This window comes from Anolis carolinensis, unplaced genomic scaffold (genome assembly GCF_035594765.1).
Source record: "Anolis carolinensis isolate JA03-04 unplaced genomic scaffold, rAnoCar3.1.pri scaffold_10, whole genome shotgun sequence".
NCBI lineage: Eukaryota > Metazoa > Chordata > Lepidosauria > Squamata > Dactyloidae > Anolis > Anolis carolinensis.
The window spans coordinates 12,499,537-12,522,014 of NW_026943821.1; the positions used below are offsets into that span (position 1 = coordinate 12,499,537).

General features: G+C 40.4%; 2 protein-coding genes across 6 annotated transcripts; one reads left to right on the plus strand and one right to left on the minus strand.

Moving 5' to 3' along the window:
- Nucleotides 1–1,458: 1,458 nt before the first annotated feature.
- Nucleotides 1,459–15,287, minus strand: LOC107983039 (phospholipase A2 inhibitor and Ly6/PLAUR domain-containing protein). Of its 5 annotated transcripts, none has more exons than XM_062962893.1 (7): nt 15,015–15,286; nt 12,519–12,676; nt 10,398–10,514; nt 8,907–8,939; nt 5,785–5,928; nt 4,970–5,140; nt 1,459–1,793 (listed from the first exon to the last, which is right to left on the minus strand). In XM_062962893.1, exons 2-7 carry the CDS (start codon nt 12,598–12,600, stop codon nt 1,582–1,584), a joined length of 759 nt encoding a protein of 252 aa, XP_062818963.1. In that variant the 5' UTR covers nt 12,601–12,676; nt 15,015–15,286; the 3' UTR covers nt 1,459–1,581. The 5 variants fall into 5 exon arrangements, with proteins under 5 accessions (XP_062818963.1, XP_062818965.1, XP_062818966.1 ...); XM_062962895.1 differs by having other exon boundaries at nt 14,975–15,286; XM_062962896.1 differs by having other exon boundaries at nt 15,184–15,274.
- A 127-nt stretch (nt 15,288–15,414) lies between these two features.
- LOC134293856 (phospholipase A2 inhibitor LNF2-like) lies at nt 15,415–21,910 on the plus strand. The gene is made up of 5 exons (XM_062962784.1): nt 15,415–15,520; nt 16,602–16,732; nt 17,022–17,138; nt 20,267–20,317; nt 20,729–21,910. The coding sequence occupies exons 2-5, from the start codon at nt 16,666–16,668 to the stop codon at nt 20,914–20,916; spliced, it is 423 nt and encodes a 140-aa protein (XP_062818854.1). The 5' UTR covers nt 15,415–15,520; nt 16,602–16,665; the 3' UTR covers nt 20,917–21,910.
- Nucleotides 21,911–22,478: the final 568 nt, after the last annotated feature.

Below are 22,478 nucleotides of genomic sequence, written 5' to 3' on the forward strand. Positions count from 1 at the left end.
TTGGAGGCCCAGTGTAGCACTGACTGGCCTCTCAGCCTCAGTGCCTGGCTGTTTCTTGCCTGTGATGGTGTTGATTCTTATTGTTGTTGTTGTTGTCATTGTTATTATTGTAATTGTTTTTTTGGAGGCCAAGTGTGAATGTAGTGATTGGGGAGGTGGATGAGTTGTGTTGTCAAATTTTGTATTTGTTATAGTCACAATGCGTTGTTGTGAGTTTTGTGGGTCCGGATTGTGGTTTTGTGGTGTAGTTGTGTTGTTACAACCGGGAGAAAAGGCTTTTGTGTTGTGTTGTCAAGTTTTGTATTTCTGGGGCGTTTAGTTGTGTTGTTATAGTCACGATGCACTGTTGTAAGTTTTGTGGGTCCGGATTGTGGTTTTGTGGTGTGGTTGTGTTGTTACAATCGGGAGGGAATGCTTTTATGTTGTGTTGCCAAGTTTCATATTTCTGGGGCATTTAGTTGTGTTGCTATAGTCATGATGCGTTGTTGTGAGTTTTGTGGGTCCGGATTGTGGTTTTGTGTTGTGGTTGTGTTGTTACAACTGGGAGGCAAGGCTTTTGCATTGTTTTGCCAAGTTTTGTGTTTCTGGGGCGTTTAGTTGTGTTATAGTCACTATGCGTTGTTGTGAGTTTTGTGGGTCCGGATTGTGGTTTTGTGGTGTAGTTGTGTTGTTACAACCGGGAGAAAAGGCTTTTGTGTTGTGTTGTCAAGTTTTGTATTTCTGGGACGTTTAGTTGTGTGCCAAGTTTCGTATTTCTGGGGCATTTAGTTGTGTTGCTATAGTCATGATGCGTTGTTGTGAGTTTTGTGGGTCCGGATTGTGGTTTTGTGTTGTGGTTGTGTTGTTACAACTGGGAGGCAAGGCTTTTGCATTGTTTTGCCAAGTTTTGTGTTTCTGGGGCGTTTAGATGTGTTGTTATAGTCACGATGCGTTGTTGTGAGTTTTATGCGTCCGGATTGTGGTTTTGTGGTGTGGTTGTGTTGTTACAACTGGGAGGCAAGGCTTTTGCATTGTGTTGCCAAGTTTTGTATTTCTGGGGCGTTTAGTTGTGTTATAGTCACTATGCGTTGTTGTGAGTTTTGTGGGTCCGGATTGTGGTTTTGTGGTGTGGTTGTGTTGTTGTAACCGGGAGAAAAGGCTTTTGTGTTGTGTTGCCAAATTTCGTATTTCTGGGATGTTTAGTTTTGTTGTTATAGTCACTGCGCAAACAACTTTATCATTTTATATATATAGATGAGAGCACTAAACTATTTAAAGGAGACCCCACCACCCTTTCAGATAATCTGACCCACTATAGATCACATCTTATAGTAAAGAACACTTCTTACATGACAATAGAAAGCACTTAATACAGCAATCAATAGACTCCTGACTTGATTGTAGTGTTTGATAGTCATCAGGATCTTCTACTGATAGAGATCTGGTGGCAACATCAAAAAATGTACAAAAATGCATACATACACAGAGAAATCTATTTACTTTTTTCTAAAGTCTGTGTTCCATACATGAACATAGAGTCATCAACAAGTGAAAAGGAGAACTGCCCCAGTAGGATTACGCCACCTTTGTGCTGCGGAAAAATCAAATAAGGATCTTCATAAGCAGGAGGCCCAGAAGAAATGCCCCTCCAATCCTCAAAGGTGTGGTACCACCCCTATCAGCGGCAAGCCAGCAATCTCCTTCTGCAATTACAACAAGTGTCGACACATGGACCCAACCCTTATGAAAAGCATCACAGAATGTCTCGCTTGCACAGCCTTTAAGGGCAATCTCTGTCTTTGGAATTCTTTGACCTACGGAAGCAATGGAAAGAGATGGTTAGGGAAATTGCAAGCCCAAATCCTTTTGGATCACTGGTGCAACTTGAAATATGGCCCCTGTATTTATTCTGGTGTTGCTTGGTGAAGCAAGTTCTGTGCAGGAGCAGATGAACAGTTGCAGACTATGTGAATGCTCTTAAAGCTAGTCTGCATAGGCTTAATAGTCTACACTCACTGTGTAGTCACTCCCAGCTATCTTAATGATATTCTGGAATTTCTGGTCCTTATCATGGGGATGCCCTGGTTTCACCCTACATGAAGAAAAATTGGGGGAAGCTCTGGTGTTTGAATGAATGGAAAATTGGGGAATACTCTGAAGCAATCCCAAAGGACTGAGTTCAGTTTAGATGGTCTACTGTCCACATGGACTGTCCTAACCATCTTTTTCCCCTGCATGATTTCGGCCTGTGCCACCACCATCACTGTTGCCAAATGGCTGTAGAGCTCCATGAGAGCCCCTGTCCATCAGTGGCAAAATTGCCTATGCAACCTGGGAGAAGGTGAGATTAGCCAGAAGGTCTCATACAGGTATGTGGCTGTCATAGGTTTTCACTCATGGTCGGGTATGATTGCCTTTCAAGTGTAGAGTCTTGGCGATGGATCCGTCAGTAACTGTTGAGACCTATTCTTGATCTGCATGTTCTCTCACAGTGAGGACATCGATTTCCAAATGGAGGGCGGTCCCACCAAGAATAGGCTTTATGCACCTTCCTCTTGTCATGTTTCTCCCTTTTGCTCTCCATTCATGCCTCTTCGAAGTCCATAGCACTGTTGGTATTAGCCAACCTCCAGTTAGAATGCTCAAGGGCTAGGACTTCCCAGTTCTTAGTATCTATGCCATAGTTTTTAAGGTTAGCTTTAATCCCATCTTTAAGTCTCTTTTGCTGTCTACCAATATTCTATTAGTCCATTATCATGGGGCTGTATGGCAGCAACAATGGTAAAGCAACAGTCCAACAACGTCTTTAGCCTTTTCTGCTAAAGAAAAGCAGGCTTTTGAATAAGTACCACCCTCTTAAATGTTAAATTTTTGTACAAATAGTTATCCTTTATCGGTTGCATCCGCACAGGTAATTTCTCGATATAGCCTCAGGGTTCAACTCACTTTTGGGTTCTCCCCCATGTTCTTATAGCACTTTTAACTTCTTCCATATTTACAAGTCCCACTTTGTGCACTTTGAACAGCCCATCCTTATGTTGTATTGCTGCGTTTTTAATTTGGTCTTATTAATGGTTTGATTTTAATCGTATGTTTTAATTTTTTCATTCGTGCATTTTCGGTATTTGATGTTTTTGTATATATACTTGTTTTGCATTTGTAAGCCGCCCTGAGTCCCTGCGGGGAGATAGAGGCGGGGTACAAGAATAAAATTATATTATTATTATTATTATTATTATTATTATTATTATTATTATTATTATTAAAGAGTGCTGATGCCTCACCGAACTACAGTTGTTGTGACTGCGCCTTCGGGGATTATGGTTGATGGTGGTGGGATTAGAAGAGGAAGGAAAAACCCTCACGAAGAGAGTTGCGCAGGAAACGGATTAGAGAGCTCAATGGGGAATCTTCTGAGGAAGATTCAGATGGGGAGTTTGAGGAAGAAATGGATGCTGGTGAACAGGTGGTGGCTGGGGAAGTGGGCACTGAATGGGCACAGCCACCGGAGATGTCTGGGGAATTGGGGCCTATGGATACTACTGAACCTGGGGTATCTTCAGGAGCAGATCCCACTTGGGCTGCTTGGAGAAGGGAAGATGGTTCTTTAAGTGTGCATGGGGTTGAGTGTGGGCAGGATGATTGGAACTCCAACGAACCATTAGGCACGCCTGATCCACGAGCTCTAGCTGTGTGGAGTTCTGATTTGGAGTAAGATCTGGGACACCTGGTGTTTGGGTGTGAGTGTTTGGACACCCAAGAGGAAGGGGAATAAAATGGGAATGTTTGGTCACTTCACTTTGCGTGTGGCAAGGTGTTGCTGAAGCGCCATTGGGATTTCTGTTCATTCAAGAAGACTGGACTGGGACTTTGCTTCTGATGTAAGTTATCTGGGATTGCTCTGCAACGGAGGGCTGGAACTGTGTGGGTTTCCCTGGACTGCACTCTGATTACTATTTCTAGCTGCTGTTACCATCATTGCCTTGGCTCTTTGTGCCATTTCGTGGACCTGGTTTTGATGACTGCACCCTTTTCGGACCCTGGATTGGAACTTGACCTTGCTTCTGCCTTCGCTCTTTGATTGATGACTACTCTTGGCTTTTGACTACTGGCTTGCCTTCCTGACTCTGCTGCTATCTCCTGACCTGACCTTGGATCACCCTGACGACGCCTCTTCACCCTTCTCTTGGAGCTCCTGGCATTATCTGCATCGTGGAAGCAGTTTACTGCATTTCTAGTTTGTTTGTCCTCAGACCAGTTTGGTGATTCTTTTGGGAACTGTCCCTTTAAATCCACAGAGCCGGCTGGCTGCTACAGTAAGGGCTTGGACCCAAAGTGCCTTTTGCACCGGCTCTAAGTTTGTTTTGCTTTGTTTTCCTGTTTGGAGTTCCGGATTTAAGCTACTCATTGTAGCTCTTGAAAGGTTTTTGGAAGGTTTCAAGTCCTTGTTTGTTTTGCCTATTTTTTTAGAAGCCAACTCAATTTGTTTTTTAAGCTGAATTGAAGCATCTTTTTAGTTTTATCTGAATGCCTCTGTGGATAAATAGGTTGGTTTGTTAAAACATACTTTTGAGATATATTTTTGTTTGGACTGCTTTTGAAACACTGATAGTTAAGTGTTTCAAGCTATCTTCTGTGTTTATGTTTACTTTTTGGCTTATCTCCTGAATAAACTCTGTTTTGTTCGTTAATTGGCATCTGACTCTTGACAACAGTCTCATACGAGTCATTGCAGTTATAGTAGTGTCAAACTGCACAAATTATACAGTGTAGATACACCCCCAGTCAATGTAACTTTATTTACTTAGCAAGTTTCCATTGATTGCATGTATCCTCTTTAGGAGTCACAATGGGATTTAGCACAATACATTTAAAACAAATATTTTGCTAAAAGAAACTGTCATAGTAGCTGACCAGTTCTTCAAGATTGTTTTGCAACTCCTGACCATCCCATTTCTCCCACAAATTGAGACAGAAAGGAGCTAGTTACCAGCAGCTTCAATGGTTCCAGGATTTCTAATTGATGCAGTTCCATATAGTTCAACACAGTACATCTGTTCTCCAGTACAATGAACAACCTCTTCCTGCTGGCAACTGGTTTTATGCAAACCAAAGCAACCTTTGCATTCCTTTCCATTTAATGTTCTGTTTATAGGTGGCACTGTAAAAAAGAAGAAAACAGTCAGAAAAGGTTGCTGCAAAGGCAAGAAGAAAAGTCAAAAAGAAACTTGCTTCACCTGGTCCCTTTCCATTTTCCAATCACCCCTCAGGAAAGATTCCAATTTTGGTTTATTTTAATCCAGAGAAGAGGAAGAGGAGGAAGAGGAAGAGGAGGAGGAAGAGGAGGTAGAGGAGGAGGAAGAAGAATCCAACATTTCAAGTATCTTCTATCCACTGTGAGATTACAAAACTGCATTTTCTGGGCACAAGAAAATGTTGTTTCCTGCTCAGAAAATATTGCTTTCTGTGTGCAAAATCATCCCTTCACATTTATCGGTTTGACTTATGCAGATTTGATTAGTGTGAATTTGGTTTTTTAAAATGTTATCTCTAGAAATCTCTAGGTCTTCCAGTGCAATTCAATAAAGTGAGCTGTGAGTAACTTAATTTTTATTGACTTTATTAGCCATAAACTGAAATCCTGTTAGTTAATCCCAGCTGGAATATATCCCTACTTTCAAATGTTGAATGGAGAGTTAATACATTGGTAAATTCAGTGGAAGCAATGGATTTACTCTAGTCAAGATAAAACAGAATTCAGGCCTTAACGTGGCCAGCAGAAGGTTATAACAGTGAATGACCTACAAGGAAGAACTTTTTGATTGCAGAGGATGCCAGCACAGCAGGAAAGCTTGGTCGACATGACTCCTCCTTTGCCCATGTTCACAACGGTGAGGTCTTCATTGCAATCTTTGGAATGAATGCATAGCTTATTTGTGATATGCATCACTACAGGAATGAAATGGAAAGAAAGTATTTTTTAAAAATCACAGTGATGGTCAAGGAGTGGGTGGTTATGAACACAATTTCGTGCAAACTCCTAGTACTCTGATGGAGTTTGCCACCAATCCTCTGTTTGTTTCTGTTGCAGGACTTGGAAAAATATTTTCCAAGCCTTGCAACCTCTCTGACTTACAAAAACATTCAATGGATGTTCTGTTTTATAGTATTTTCACATGGATTTTTATCTTCATTTGAAATTTAAAATGTTGGGATGGCCATGAATGATCTGCTCCAGCATGAAAAAGGGGGGGGGGGGGGAGAGAAGTACCATAAATCATGTGCAATTTGAGACACAAAATTCACATTCAAAATTCACACAGTATTGTTTTGAACTGAAAACAACATTTTCTGTATGGATGATAATACAGGCAGTCCCTGAGTTACAATCATCTGATTTACAGGGCTGAGACAATAGGAAGTGAGAGAAATCAACCTCTAAGAAGGAAAATTCACTCCTGAAAGAGTTATTATCATGGGGGAAAAGTGTCTCCACTGAAGCTTTATAACCAATTCTTGTTTCCATAGGAATATTTTACAATAACCAATGACCACAAGGACAGAAAGTGAGGTGATATATATATATATATATATATATATATATATATATATATATATAAAAGCTGTGCCCGGCCACGCGTTGCTGTGGCGTTGTCTAGTGGTGTTGGTGAGAATTTGTTGAGGTAGTGGTGGTATTGAATGTCTGTTGTATGGTTGTCTTTATGTCTAGTATGCATTTGGTTGTTTGTGTCCTGTGAAAGTGGTGATGGTAGAGGGGGGGGGTCTATGTCCCTGTGTAGTATTGTATAGTATTTATACGTTGTCCATGTGTTGTGAATGGTTGGATTGTGTCCTGCTGCATAGTAGAAAGGGTTGGGCTGGATGACCCTTAGGTGTCTCTCCAAACACTTTTGAATTCTATGCTTCGATTATCATCATCATCATTATCATCATCATCATCATCATTATTAAGTAAAGGCTGGATGGCCATCTGTCAGGAGTGCTTGGATTGTGTCCTCCTGCATGGTAGAAGGAAGTTGATCTGGATGATTTTTAGGGATCACTCCAAACCTTAGGATTGTATGATGTTGTTGCTGTTATTATTATTATTATTATTATTATTATTATTATTATTATTATTATTATTATCATTATTATTAGTATTGAGAGGCTGGGTGGCCATCTGTTGGGAGTGCTTGGATTGTGTCCTACATGGCAGAATTGGGTTAGATTGGATGGCCTTTAAGGGTGTCTCCTAACTGTCTGATGCTATGATTCGATGTGTATTATTATTGTGCAGATATTGGATGGCCATCTGTCAGGAGTGGTTGGATTGTGTCCTTCTGCATGATATAAGGAAGTTGAACTGGATGATCCTTAGGGGGATCTGCTAACCTTAGGATTGTATGATATTCTTATTCTTATTCTTATTATTGAGAGGCTGGCTGGCCATCTGTTGGGAGTGCTTGGATTGTATTGTCCAATGGCAGAGTTGGGTTGGACTGGATGGCTTTTAGGAGTCTCTCCTAACTGTCTGATTGTATGATTTGATTTGTATTATTACTGTGCAGATCTTGGATGGCCATCTGTCAGGAGTGCTTGGTTTGTGTCGTCCTGCATGGTAGAAGGAAGTTGAACTGAATGATCCTTAGGGGTATCTCCTAATCTTATGATTGTATGATATACTTATTCTTCTTCTTATTATTATTATCATTATTGAGAGGCTGGGTGACCATCTGTTGGGCGTGCTTGGATTGTGTCCTCCATGGCAGAATTGGGTTGGACTGGATTACCACAATAATTATTTCATTTTACAGTAGAATCTCACTTATCCAACATTCGCTTATCCAGTGTTCTGGATTATCCAACGCAGTCTGCCTTTTAGTAGTCAATGTTTTTGTAGTCAATGTTTTAAATTCATTGTGATATTTTGGTGCTAAATTTGTAAATACAGTAATTACAGCATAGCATTACTGAGCATTGAACTACCTTTTCTGTCAAATTTGTTGTATAACATGATGTTTGGTGCTTAAGTTGTATAATCATTACCTAATTTGATGTTTAATCGGCTTCTCCTTAATCCCTTCTTATTATCCAACATATTCACTTATCCAACGTTCTGCTTATGTAGGATAAGTGAGACTCTACTGTACATTTATAATCTTATATTATCTGCTTAGAACTGGATTATATGAGGCCCCTTCTACACAGCTGTATAAAATGCACACTGAAGTGAATGATCTGGCAGTGTGGACTCAAGATAATCCAGTTCAAAGCAGATAATATAAGGTTATAAATGGGTAATATAGCTATGTGGAAGGGCCTTGAGTCTACACTGCCATATAATCTAGTTACAATCAGATAATCTGTATTTTAGAGGCAGTGTGGAAGAGGCCTGAAGCCTAACTGTGCCTGTCCCCTGGGCTGAGTGGGTTGCTAGGAGACCAAGTGGGCAGAGTTCTAACTGGCAGCAATTGGATAAAAAACAATTATTCCTCTCCCTCTAATTAGGACATTATTTTTCTTTTCTTTTTGTTGTATGAACGTAGAGGCATGGATGAGGGGTTGTGTTGCCAACTTTAGTGTTTCTGGGATGTGTAGTTTTGTTGTTTTGTCCTAGGCCGAATTTTTTTTTATCCTTTTATATATATAGATATATATATAATAAAATTTCTGTTGTATGTGTGTGCATGTCTAAAACAACTTTGTGTAATTGTGTGCAGAAGAAGCCCTAAATTGTGAATATGCTTCAGAAACTATGTAGTTTCCAAAGACTTTTTCTCAGTGGGAAGAAAACGGTTTATATGACTTGCTGCTGACTTTGAAAAGAAGCTTAGAAATAATTGCAGCTTTGGTGTGGTAAGGGATAGAGGGAAGAGGTTACAAAGCAAACATCATTTGGCTTTGGTTTTATTACTGCTGCTTACCCTCAAGAGACTCAAGCTGTGTTTCCTGTTCAGCTGAAACAGAAACAGAAATAAACAAGGAATTGGTGGAGTGCCTACTACTGAGTGCAAAAGGAATAAAGTCATCTAGAAGGTTAATGAAGATGAAGGGACAGGCTTCCTGAAGCTTTGTATTGGAAGGAATATACTTCAAATATTCTAATTTCATGCTGATCAGTTACCAACACTCTTAATTGATCTCTGTGCAGAAATCTTCTGTTGCTTCTTTAACGTGTGGCCAGGAAGAGATTAAATCATTTGGGAAACCTGAACAATTGTTAAAACAGGGCTTTCTGTTGTATTCATGGTTATGTTGACATTTCAGGATTGAGAGAAGAATGGTTCTGGAATAACCAAGCCTGGATTCCAGCCAAAGTGATCAAAACCAGACTCTTCAACTCAGGACTCACCTCTTCACTTACCCACTACTCAGCTGGAAATGAATCTGAATAGTGGCAGTAAATAAGGTATGGCCCCCATATCTACAGAGGACACATTCCTGGACTTTCTTGAATGCATCACAGTATGAGAACTTATGACTTTATAGGTGGCATCAGCAGTACCGGGCTCGGGCTGTGGCGCAGGCTGGAGAGCAATGAATCAGCTGCAATGAATCACTCTGACCAGGAGGTCATGAGTTCAAGGCCCGCTCAGAGCCTATGTTTGTCTTGTCTTTGTTCTATGTTAAAAGGCATTGAATGTTTGCCTAAATGTGTAATGTGATCCGCCCTGAGTCCCCTTCGGGGTGAGAAGGGCGGAATATAAATGCTGTAAATAAATAAATAAATTCATGGCATTGGGGTGTTTGTTGCAATTGTACCAGTGATAACCCAACCTTGTCTATCAAGGTGGATAGACACCAAGTGACCTTGGGAAGATCACACAGTCTCAGGCCACTACCATTATAGTTGAACTGGATTATATGGTAAATGTAGAGTCATATAATGCAATGTAACTGCATTGAATTGGATTATATGACCATATAATGCAGTTCAGTCTGCATCATAACGGCAGTGTAGTTGGGGTCTCACTCTTAGGCCCCAGCTACACTGCCATATAATACACTTTCATAATGCAGTTTAACTGCATTGAACTGCATTATATGGCAGTGTAATCCAGTTCATTGCAATTAAACTGCATTCTGAGACTACTTTATTTGGTAGCATAGATGGGACCTTAAAGCAAAATTATAATAAATCTCTTGCTGAATAAATCTTGCAAAGGAAAAGCTAGGATGTGGTCACCATAAGTTTGGTCAACTGGAAGGTACCTGCAAAGAGCAAGAATCAACATAGACACCTCTGAGCCAGGTAATGAAACCCTGGCTGGGCAGTCAGTTGAGTTGTACTCTAAAGAGGAAATAGCAGGGACTATCCAGCCAGTTCTGCCCATGAAAAAGAAAGCAGGCTATTGATCTGCCTACTATTTGTTTTACACTCAGTTCTGCTGAGGACTTTGAATGTTTGCACTTACTCACTATGCTCTCTGATTGAAGGGTGGCACATTTGTTTAAAACTGGCAGGCAGTTTTGTGTCTCATTGGCACATGTCGTTTCAGCACCACTGCAGATTTCACATATCAGGGATTCCCCTAAAAGCAAGCAGGAAAAGAAAGAAATAAGACTTTTAAAAAGTTAATTTTCACTGATCTTTTGTTCTGTACTGAAAAATAGAGCAGCTAAAGAAATTCACTCAATCTCTAGAAGGAGATTATACAGGAGAGTCCATACCCTAGAATAGATTCTATGTGGCTCCAAAGGCAATTGAGTCCAACCTCCTGTTCAGTGAAGGATCTCCAAAGCTCTTTTTGAAGGAAGGGACAAAAAAAGGGATGAGGTGGGGGAAGGGAAGAAAGAAAATGAATGGAAGAGAAAGGAAGTAAGAAAGAGAAAGAAAGAGAAAGGAAAGAAACAAAGAAAAGGTAGGTCAGGTGTATGTATAAGGAAAATGAAGTAATGAAAAAGCCACAAAGAAAATACACACCTGGACAAGACTCGATATATTTGCTAATGCCGTCTAAAATGCGATTTGCTTTCTTTACAGCAGGTTTACACTTTTGGTTCATGTTCAAGTTATGATCAACAATGAAATGAAAAACTACTGCTAAACTAAGGATCTCCTATCCTATAGCAGCGAAATTGATATTATTGTTGCCTGAATGTAGAATTCAGTGTTTGTCTCTTAATTTATTGATTTTTTCCCCAGTTTTCATGTCTATCAAGCCTTACTTTTATATGATAAGCAAGACCTTTTGACCCTCCCCTTTTTACACAACTGTTAACTGTGTGGTGAGGTCTTCTTCTCTGGATATCTTCAAAAAGAGGTCAAACAGATGAAGATCCTGCATTGAATGTGCATTAGGACCTGATGGCTCATACAGCCATTTAAATAATATAATTCTACAACGGCTGCCATAGCCTCGTCCCTTATTTCACTTGGCAACCATGCCCCTCAGTGGAGATAATCAAATACCATGAAAGTGTTATGAAAGTCCCAGGACCCCAAAGAAGACCACAAAACATGCAACCGTGGAAAGATCATGATATAGCAAAGTTCATGACAGCCAAGTCACCCAGAAACCCAATTTGAGCTAACCTTGACAGATTATTTTTAGCCTTGACATTCAAGTTTAGCCTCAACAGATAATTTTTAGCCTTGACATATTATTTTTAGCCTAACAATGGAGCCAAAACAACGGTCACAGAAAGTGCTCAATGCCCTGTCTCTGTCTTTCTCCTGGGAACCCATTCAGTCTGGCTCACACCTATTGCTACCCATTGTTTCACCAGCATGGACTATTCTCCTCACCCAGGCTGGGGAAACTACCATAATTAATACTTATTAGCTCAAACCTTACCCACATTTTCCCTCCTCACACTCATGAGTGGCAAAACCAGCAAGGGCCACTAAACCTCAAATTGAGCAATGGCAGTTTATTAAAATTTCCACCAATCCCAGAGGCCAACCAACAGCAACTTCTCAACCAACTTTAACTGGCTGTGGTCTGGACCAGACAGCATCCAGGGTAGCAAAGTCCTTTGTTTCAAATCGCTGTTAAAGTGCAATAAATGTATTTGGATGTTTGCATTGAGTTATGTCAGTCTTTGGAGCACAGATTCTGCCGACATCCACTTTGGCTAAGGTAAATAAATGCCCCTGTTCCTTTTACCTTCAACCCATCCAAGATGCAAAACCTGGCCATGTTTTGGATTGCAATGGCCATGCAGGCAATTCTGCTTGTTTGTGCATTTCTATTTTTGCCACCATCAGCACTGCAAAGGTTCCAAATAAGTGTTCTGCTTGAACAGTGCAAAGTACACCTGCATAACTTATTATCACAATATCACCTGCTGGGAGTTATACTCCATGCCCATGATTTAAGAACTCAGCCAAAGTTTTCCATTACTAGACTGAAAATACACAAGCCTTTCTTCCATCAGGAGCACACTTCCTCTTCCTTGGCACCTACCTACCAGCTTCATATTGACTACTAGTGATAGTGTTGCCTCTGTTACTCACAGACTGTCATTGACACTATTGCCATGACAAATTTGTGTTCTATAATGTAATAATATGAAGATTCTTCTGAACTCACCTTTGTTTGCCCAGAATAGTAGCATGCCTGTATTAAGCCAGAGAACTATGAGAGAATGCATTAGAGGAGTGGTTTTTTGCATCTTTGGTAGCTTTGCTTCAGTGGGAATTTGGGATATCACAGAATTGCAAAAAAGCACCAAAATAGTTCCATTAGTCCTAGAAAAAAGGGAGACACTTTTTGTCGTTTGTCTCTTATTTTTGTTTTATTCACTCCTTAATATTGCTAAGCCATCATAATGCCTAAATCACTACTTCACACAATAACATAAAACAATGAAACAGTAACACGGTAAAGACTGATAAACAGCAAAGATTAACAAGACAGAAAGACATTGAAGTTAAGCAGGGTTGGAGTGATATATAACTTGACTAGTTTTTTTTTGTTATAATCCTATTTTAAGTTAACTAGAACTGGAGAGAGAAAATCATTTTCTGCTACGCCTCATTCACCAAATCGTGGATTATGACCAGCCCTTGAATATGCAAAACACTTATATGAGACAAAATATGTTTCCTTTGCTATAATAATTTTCCTAACTTTTCTGCTTATCTCTTAGGCCTCATCTGCTTATTGGGGGGAATCGGGTATATCTATGAGAAGAAACTGAAAGAGACAGAAAGGGAGGGCCTTTTTGGTGGTTGCTCCAACATTGTGGAACTCCCTCCCAAGAGAGACCAGGAGGGCCCCATCCCTGTTGGCCTTTTGCAAGTAGGTCAAAACTTCCTTCTGCCAGCAGGCATTTGGGGAGGAATAAAAGGCATGCTGCTGGGGAAGTGTGAATGGATTTGGAGTGGAGGGATGATTGTGAGTTTTAAAGGCTAGTATTTATTATATTTTTATCCTTTTTTACCTTAATCTGCACTGCATTAATTTTTTAAATTTCCGTATTGTGTTTTTAAAACTATAGTGTTCCCTCACTTATCGCGGGGGTTACGTTCCAGGACCATCTGCAATGAGTGAAAATCCGCGAAGTAGGGACACTATATTTATTCTATGTGTGGAGGAGAGCAAACCACAGACTACTTACTACAATGCAGTCTACACTTTATTTTAGCAGTTATAATATACAGTACACCAGCAGAGAAGAAGAATGGAAGCTAAATAACCCTTTTTTATTTCCAACCCTCCCCTCTCCCTTTATTTTTTCCCTTCCCCCCCTTCCAAAACTGTTTTGCACATCACAAAAACCCACGAAACAGCGAAAATACAGCGATAAATGTGTACATTAATATTAATTGAAAACCCATGAAACAGCGAGGGAGCGAAAAGTGAACCACAAAGTAGTGAGGGAATACAACCAAAGTATGGGGTTGCTAGCTGCCCTGAGTCCCCACAGAGAGAAAGGCAGGGTATAAATAACAACAACAACAACAACAACAAGAGGGGATATCTAAGAAGCACATGACACATTGAGGTATCCTTTAGTAGGATGGTGTGGAGGAGAGAAGTGAGACCTACACATGTGAAGCTACTTCTAGCATGCAGAATTCATCAGGCCTGGCCCTTCTGGTTTCCTATCTTTGCTTTCACTAAAAATGCTAGATTCAGTCTCTAGTTCTACCACGTCTTTCTTTTTCTCTAAGGATCTTAGAGCAATGTATATGACTCCCTTACACAACCTAAATTATCCCTCTAAACCAGGGGTCCCCAAACTAAGGCCTGGGGGCCGGATGCGGCCCTCCGAGGTCATTTACCCGGCCCCCGCCCTCAGTTTTATAATATAATATATTGTATATACATATAATATTGATAATAATATTATAATGTAATACAATATAACACTAATAATACCATATAATAATATTAATTATATATTCCATATTACATATAATATTACAGTATAGTGGTATAGTTCAATAAAGTAATATATCATGCTAATATTGTGCTATGCTAATAATATAATATATTCTATGTACATATAATTTGTAAGCCACTCTGAGTCCCCTTTGGGGTGAGAAGGGTGTGATACAAATGTAGTAAATAAATGCAGTAAATACATAAATAATAAATAAATACATTTTATAGACTTAGGCTTGCCCAAAGTCTGAAATGACTTGAAGGCACACAACAACAACAACAACAACAACAACAACAACAATCCTAATTAACTTGACTATCTCATTGGCCAGAAGCAGGAGCACACTTCCCATTGAAATCCTGATAAATGTATGTTGGTTAAAATTATTTTTATTTTTAAATATTGTATTGTTCTTTCGTTGTTGTTGTTGTTGTTGTTTTGCACTACAAATAAGACATGTGCAGTGTGCATTGGAATTTGTTTGTATTTTTTTTCAAATGATAATCCGGCCCCTCAACAGTCTGAAGGATTGTGGACCGGCCCTTGGCTTGAAAAGTTTGGGGACCCCTGCTCTAAACTCTAAAAGATCTTGACTGGCCTTAGTTCGGGGTAGTCTGAACAGAACACTCACACCATTATAGTGGCATGGCCTTACTTTCAAGAGAGTGTAATTTCAGCCAGGAGTTGTTTTTTACCATGTCCAAGTTGTCTGAAGTTGTCATTTCACCTTTCTCTGTGGCTAGCTGTGGGGAGATCCAGACTCCAGCACCAAGTATGTGGGCAGCATTTAGGTGAATGTTAGGGAGCCTCATTAAATGGCTACAAAATAATCTCTCCCAACTTTGAGACATTGCAGATGCAAACCTGACTGAGCTAGGTCAGAGAGCAAATTGGATGGAGATTCTGTCAGCTCTCAGCAAAGTATGCCTCAACATGCTAGTAATGGTTGTAACATAAGCCTAAACTGAAAAAGCTGCCAGTCACTCATTGTGGACTCCTATTCTGATGTAAGCCCTGTGTAATCATTTCAATTGTGACAACCAGTCTGGAGGACATCACCAGAGATACCCTATGATTGGATAGTGTATGTTCAAACAAATTCATACATACAAGGGAGGTAGTTTTCTCCCATCTGATATCCTATGGTCATGTCAGGTCTTTTTCCGACCTTGAAGTCTGAGTTTCTGGGAATCATCAGCTAGTAGGTTCAGGAAAAAGTCCAAGTAGATTTATAAATACATTGTCATTAAAGCAGCCCAAAAAAGCTATTTTAGCAGCCTGAAAGCCCAGCCTTACTAAACCAGTGAAACAAAGAAAGGGTTATAAGCCAAGGTGGGAGGAAGAGGAAATTGTCTGTTCTATGAAAATGGAGATTTTTCAAGTAATTCTTTCCATACTCATCTGGAAACATAGGCTGAACTGCCATATAATCCAGTTCAATGAAGTTAATCTGTATTTTCTGAAGCTGCATTTTATAGTACCATAGATCCATAATTTAGTACTTAGGAGATCCCTCATTGTCAGAATATGATGGCCTTCCAAGCGTAGTGTCTTGGCGGTGGATATGTAGGTGACTCTGTAGAGCCCTGTTCTTGACCTACATGGTTTAGTAAATGGGCAAAGAAGGCAACCCAAGAATATGAACATAATAAGTATGGTAGAACGTCCATTTTTACAAGAGTCAAGGGCTCTTGAAAAAGTGAAAAACCCATGAATATAAAATCCATTATTTTTTTAATCTGAGAGAACACCTTTTTAAAAATTCTAGGGCCCCATCTACACTACCATATAATCCAGTTTCTGAATCCAGATTATCTGCTTTGGACCAGATTATATGGCAGTGTAGACTCAATATAATCTGGTTCAAAGCAGATAATCTGAATTCAGAAACTGGCTTATATGGCAGTGTAGATTCAGCCTAGGTCTTCCTCTGTGACATTAAGGTCAGATTCTGCCAGAAACTGACCATAGAGTTCTGTTGGAGGACTTAGAAATTTCTAGAGTAGTGATCTCTCTTGGTGTTATAGCAAAACACGATGTTCTAAGTATGCATTCTTTTCTATGTCTCTCTTTCTGCAATGGTTTGGAGGGTGAAGGAAAATTTCAAAGGTTGATATTCTGCCCCCTTATAGAAAGTATATGTCAGGGTAGCTTTTCTTTCCCCACTTAAGATGGTTGTGGGCACTTGGACCATCTTTGAAATGCATCCTAGAAATTAGTCATTGATTAAAGCAAGGAGTGTATTTTATTAAATCCTGCTTATCCTCCATATGTGTTTGCAGAAAACTTCATTCTGGAATTATATCCCTGTTTCGTCAAAGATCAACCTTTTGTAGTAGCCTTCATATGAACATGTCCTTCAACAATGAGACTCTCCTGGGACTTTTCTTTTGCTCTCTGCTTCTCATTACTGGTGAGGAATTGCACACAAACACACACACATAGAGAGAGATGAGTAGATGTGTCTAAAGTAGATAAAACATTTCTAGGGATCAAAGCTCATATAGATAATGAAAAAGAGACCTTCCTACTCCATTCATGGTTTTAAGGGAGATTGCTGAAAACATTAAGTGTTAAACCATACTGAGCTTGGAGATGTCATAGTAACTCAAGCTATTGGATTTTCTCCTTTCCTTAGAAAATCACTGTAAAGTTTCCTATCATATTTTTGGCTTATTCTTTCTTTCTTTTTTTCTCTTCAGGTAATTCACTAATGTGTGAAGTCTGTCAAGGTGTTGGCAACAATTGTACTGGCAAGAAAGTCACATGTCGTGTAAAGGAAGATGCCTGTGCCACCATGTGGATTGATGTCACAAGTGGTGAGTGAGAAGAAGCGCAAACCAGACTGGGTTAGTCCAAGACAATGCACAGTTCCATATTCCCCCAAAACACATAATGACATGTGTTTCTTCTCCTAAGAAGCTCACCATTGTCCCATCTAAATAGTAGGATTTGCAAAACTTTATAATTGAAACACTCAACCAATATTTTCAATTAAATTCTGTAATTCTTGGAAGCTTCCCAAGGTCAGTTTCATTTTCAGTGAAAATGGGGTGAGGTCAAAGAGGCCCCATTCCTTTTTTAAATTAAGAAAAAAAACAGGCTGCCTTTTGCTCTGAGGAAGGCAGTTGGGCAGGATGAGCTGAGTTTGCTGGGAAAGAGACTGAGAAAGCACAGAATAATAATAATAATAATAATAATAATAATAATAATAATAATAATAATAATAATAATTTTATACCCTGTCCCATCTCCCCGAAGGGACTCGGGGCAGCTTACATGGGGCCAAGCCCGAATAGAATAATAAAAACAAGACAAGAAACCAATAAAACCAATAATCAAACCATAAAAACAAGTCATAAAAACCACATACAAGATAAAATGTTAAAATCATGAATAAGGTTCAAAGAATCTAGGCCAAAGTACTAAGAGTGCAAATAAATCATATCATCAAGGGAAGGAGGTTACTCAGCTGTAATGGCTATAAAGTGCCATTATAATACTGGGGAAGGCGTTCACTGAAATGGACAGCCGGTCAATGATAGAGATCAGTCACCAAAAGCCTCCCAGAAGAGCCAAGTCTTCAGGCTCGTCCGAAAGGAGAGGAGGGTAGGGGCCTGCCTAATCTCCCCGGGGAGCGAGTTCCAGAGCCGGGGGGCCACGATGGAGAAGGCCCTCTCTCTCATCCCCACCAGCCGAGATTGTGAAGGTGGTGGGAGCAAGAGGAGGGCCTCCCCCGACGTGCGAAGAGGTCGTGCATGTTCATAGGGGGAAATGCGGTCTCAAAGGTAGGTGGGTCCCAAACCGTTTAGGGCTTTGTAGGTGATAACCTGCACCTTGAATTGGGCCCAGAAAATAAATGGCAGCCAGTGGAGCTCCTTAAACAGTGGCGTTGAACGCGCCCTGTCATTTGCTCCAGTTAGAAACCTGGCTGCCGAGCGTTGCACTAGTTGTAATTTCCGGGCCGTCTTCAAAGGCAGCCCCACGTAGAGTGCATTGCAGTAATCCAATCTAGAGGTAACTAAGGCATGGACCACCATGGCCAGATCTGACTTCTCGAGGTATGTTCGCAGCTGGCGCACAAGTTTTAATTGTGCAAAGGCCCTCCCAGCCACGGCCGACACCTGAGCTTCAAGTGTCAGCGTCAAGTCCAGGAGGACCCCCAAGCTGCGGACCTGCGCCTTCAGGGGGAGTGCGACCCCGTCAAGCACAGGTTGCCACCCAATACCCCGATCAGACGTACGACTGACCTGGAGGACCTCTGTCTTGTCAGGATTAAGTTTCAGCTTTTTCGCCCTCATCCAGGCCAACACAGCAGCCAGACACTGGTCCAGTATCCGAGGGGCTTTCTTGGATTTAGGTGGAAAAGAGTAGTAGAGTTGGGTGTCATCTGCGTAGAGGTGGCACCGAACTCCAAAATTCTGGGAAATGTAGTTGGGGAAGGTGAGGAGCCCTGTGCCAGAGAATTCAAATGGCTCTGTCCTAAACTACAGAATTCCGCTTAGCATCAGAAAGCCCCAATGATGATAGGGGAGAGATTTGTTCAGCTGCCAGTGGCACAGTAGATTAAATTGCTGAGCGGCCGAACTTGCTGAGTGAAAGGTCGGTGGTTTGAATCTGGGAGTGGGGTGATTATCCTCAGCTTTTGCCAACCTAGCAGTTCGAAAACATGCAAATTTGAGTACATCAATAAGTACTGCTCCAGCGGGAAGGTAACGGTGCTCCATGCAGTTATGCTGGCCACATGACCTTGGAGGTGTCTATGGACAACGCAGGATCTTCAGCTTAGAAATGGAGATGAGCACCAGAGTTGGACACAATTAGACTTAATGTCAGGAGAAAACCTTTACCTTTACAAGCAGCCACCAGAGTTCCAATTGAATCTGCAAAGAGGACTGACTGATACTTCAATACTATTAAGATCTATGCTAGACTGGTAGGAAATCCCTAAATTGAAGTTCTATGGGTTAATATGTTGTGTTATGTGTCATATAGAGAGACAGTCAATGAGATAGCTAGCTGTTGTGGCTTTAAAAAAACATTTTTGTCAAAACTTGAAGAAAATTCTCAAAAGTCAGTAGATGTAGGAATCTTTCTGAAACTTGGGGAAAATAATCCCATTACCTTGTATCATTGAATAAAAAAAATCAAGGAGATAACTCTTGCAGTTTTGTTTTTTTAAAAAAAAGTTTGTAAAAACTTTGGAAATGCCCCAAAAATCAGTGGAGGAGTGAAACATTGATGGGCTAACAGTGATAAATGAGTTCCATAATTGTAGTAAGTTTCATGCCAATGGCTCTAGCAATGAGGGAGAAAGGAGCCTCTGAAGTTTCCCCATTGGCACAATTATTTCCCCACTAGCACAATTACTGAAAATAATGAAAAAGTAGTTAACTCATTATAGTTAAGATACCAGCCCTGCCCAATTTCAGATTTACTTTAGAAACAATCTCCACCCCTAATTTTGTAATGAGTATTGAAACATTTTTTTCATTGATTGCACAGGCCTACTAAATAGCAAAAGGTCTGCGAGGTATCTAGCAAGTCATATTCTCATCCCTTTGTCCTCCAGATTTGCTAAACTGATATTTCAGGTACTGGATCTAGGGCTTTCTTTAGACAATGGTTGTGCTCTAATACACAACTCATGGAAGGATCAATCCTTATAAATATAACATCGTTGGCTCCTGAATTTGTCAAACTGGATCCTATATTAGCTGGATAAATACTTAGTATATTTAAGAAGTCATTTTTTCTGCTAATGGATTTGGATGGGGATCAACTTTTCTAAAGACATGCATGCATCACCCTCTGTCTGCCATATAATCCTAATTGTGTCCCATTGGAATACAAAGGAATCATTACTCGGCTGCAAAGGCCTCATTTCTGTACAGATCCTTTCAGAACTGAGGAGAAACTTTACTGAATTTCTCTTACCCTGCTGCAGATATTCCAGAAGGAAACTTATCCAGTCATGACCATGAGAATCCTGAAACAGGTATGCCTTTGCCCTCACTCAACAAGGCTTTTTCTGTTTATTATTCACCTGGCTTCACCTGCAGTTGTAGTCTCCCTGTCCTTAGCTTCCTCCTCCCTACTTACTAAATGTGAAAATATGGCTGCCTATGATGTCAGTGGAAAGGGAGCTCTATTGAAAACAGATGACTGGGACCATCCTTTACTTTTGGTTGAAGAGAAGAGTGTCCAGATGCCCAATGATCCAAGGAAAATAATATCTTCACTCCGTTGGGTCTATTCTAGTTTGTGTCATTTTGATGATAATTAAAAATAGCCATCTTTAGAATATACAGGTGATATTAAAAGCATTGAGTTGAATTTGCTTCCATTTCTATGACTTTGATCTATAACTCTACTGACTGTATATCCTTTGTCCCTTAATGTCTGGAAGTCATCACCACCAGAATCATCTCAAAAGGCTGCACTTCAATGGCTGTCTGCAGATTCTTAAAAATAACCATAGGCATACCTGCATGGCAAAAAACTCTAAGAAAGATTGTGTGCTCCTTGGCACCTCCAACAGCTGCTTTCCTGCCTCTGACATTCTCTGGGTTCCTGTTGATGAAGATCTTCCTTTAGTAAAGCTTTCCCACTTGCTCAGCATTAAAGAAATCCTGCTATCTACAATGTGCTCACTGGATTGACTTACTGATATCTTTGCTTTGTTAGATTAATGCAAATGAATAGCAGACGGTGAAAAAACTGCATGTTGGTTTTATTGAGGATGGGATGGGCACAAGAAACAAGGACTACACCTCTCAAAACACAATTGTTTGTTTACCATTAGCTTTTCTATTAACCTACATCCCCAGATGTCATTGGACTACAACTCCCAGCTTCCCCAAACTTTGACTTCATTAGCTGAGGTTCTGTTGTGACTGCGCCTTCGGGAACTGTGGATGATGGTGGTGGGATCAGGAGAGGAAGGAAAAACCCTTGCGAGGAGGGCTCGTTGGAGGATTTGTACAGAAAGAGAATTAGGGACCTCAATGGGGAGTCTTCTGAGGAAGATTCAGATGGGGAGTTTGTGGAAGAAATGGATGCTGGTGAACAGGTGGTGGCTGAGGAAGTGGGCACTGACTGGGCACGGGCACCGGAGATGTCTGGGGAATTGGGGCCCATGGATACTGCTGAACCTTGGGTATCTTCAGAAGCAGATCCCACTTGGTCTGCTTGGAGAAGGGAGGATGGATCCTCAGGTGTGCATGGTGTTGGGTGTGGGCAGGATGATTGGAATTCTGATGAATTAGGCACGCCCGATCCATGAGCTTTAGCTATGTGGAGTTCTGACTCTGATTAAGGATTTGGGACACCTGCTCTTTGGGTGTTGGTGTTTGGACTCCCAGGGAGAATTGGGATAAATTGGGAGTGTTTGGTCACTTCACTTTGCGTATGGCAAGGTGTTGCTGGATTATTTGCTTGGATAATCCGGTTTGGTTGCTAAAGCATACTTTTTGATATATTTTTGTTTGGACTGCTTTAAAAAACTGAAAGCTAAGTGTTTAAAGCTATCTTTTGTGTTTGTGTCTATTTTTTGGGCTGTCTCTTGAATAAACTCTGTTTTGCTCTCAAATTGGCATCTGACTCTTGACAGGTTCCTATGGAAAGCTAACATAACAACTTTCACCACTTTCTAAAATTTCACTTCCAAATTTTATTCAGGACATGCTGTGACAATTAAAGTCTCTCATTGACTTGTTTTCTCCCATATATTGGCTCAATGAGGAGGAAAGGAACATAAGGACCTAATGTGAATGTATGCATCTTCAAGTCATGTCTTAATGTTTAAGTACCCTATGAATATCATGGGGCTTTTAAAGGTTAGGAATACTCAAAAGGCAATTTTGTTAATTTCTTCTTCTGACATTTGGCATTTGTTGGTTGTTTCTTACTTAAGTATGAACCAGGAATTACAGTCTTCAATCTTGGATGCAGAGCATTTATGGTATTTAGGTCCAAAACCCCAATCCGTCTGCAAATTCTTAGCACAATATAAATATATATTCATGAACATGTAGTGATGTCTGATGATGGCATGATAAATCACATATGAACATTAAAGGGACTATCCAAAGTATGGAACACAGCCAGCATGGATGTAATTGTTGTTTTAGGTCTTTGGAGACTAAGGTTAACAGCCC

Bases quoted from the DNA above. Each gene is read 5' to 3' on its own strand.
- LOC107983039 (XM_062962893.1), bottom strand. From the start codon at position 12,600: ATGCAAAAAACCACTCCTCTAATGCATTCTCTCATAGTTCTCTGGCTT. The intron at 5,929-8,906 runs GTAAGCAGCAGT...TCATTCCTGTAG, and splicing joins ACAGCTTGAGTCTCTTGAGG to TGATGCATATCACAAATAAG. The intron at 5,141-5,784 runs GTAGGTCATTCA...TCTTTTTTACAG, and splicing joins CAATCAAAAAGTTCTTCCTT to TGCCACCTATAAACAGAACA.
- LOC134293856 (XM_062962784.1), top strand. From the start codon at position 16,666: ATGAACATGTCCTTCAACAATGAGACTCTCCTGGGACTTTTCTTTTGC. The intron at 16,733-17,021 runs GTGAGGAATTGC...TTTTCTCTTCAG, and splicing joins CTCTCTGCTTCTCATTACTG to GTAATTCACTAATGTGTGAA. The intron at 17,139-20,266 runs GTGAGTGAGAAG...ACCCTGCTGCAG, and splicing joins GTGGATTGATGTCACAAGTG to ATATTCCAGAAGGAAACTTA.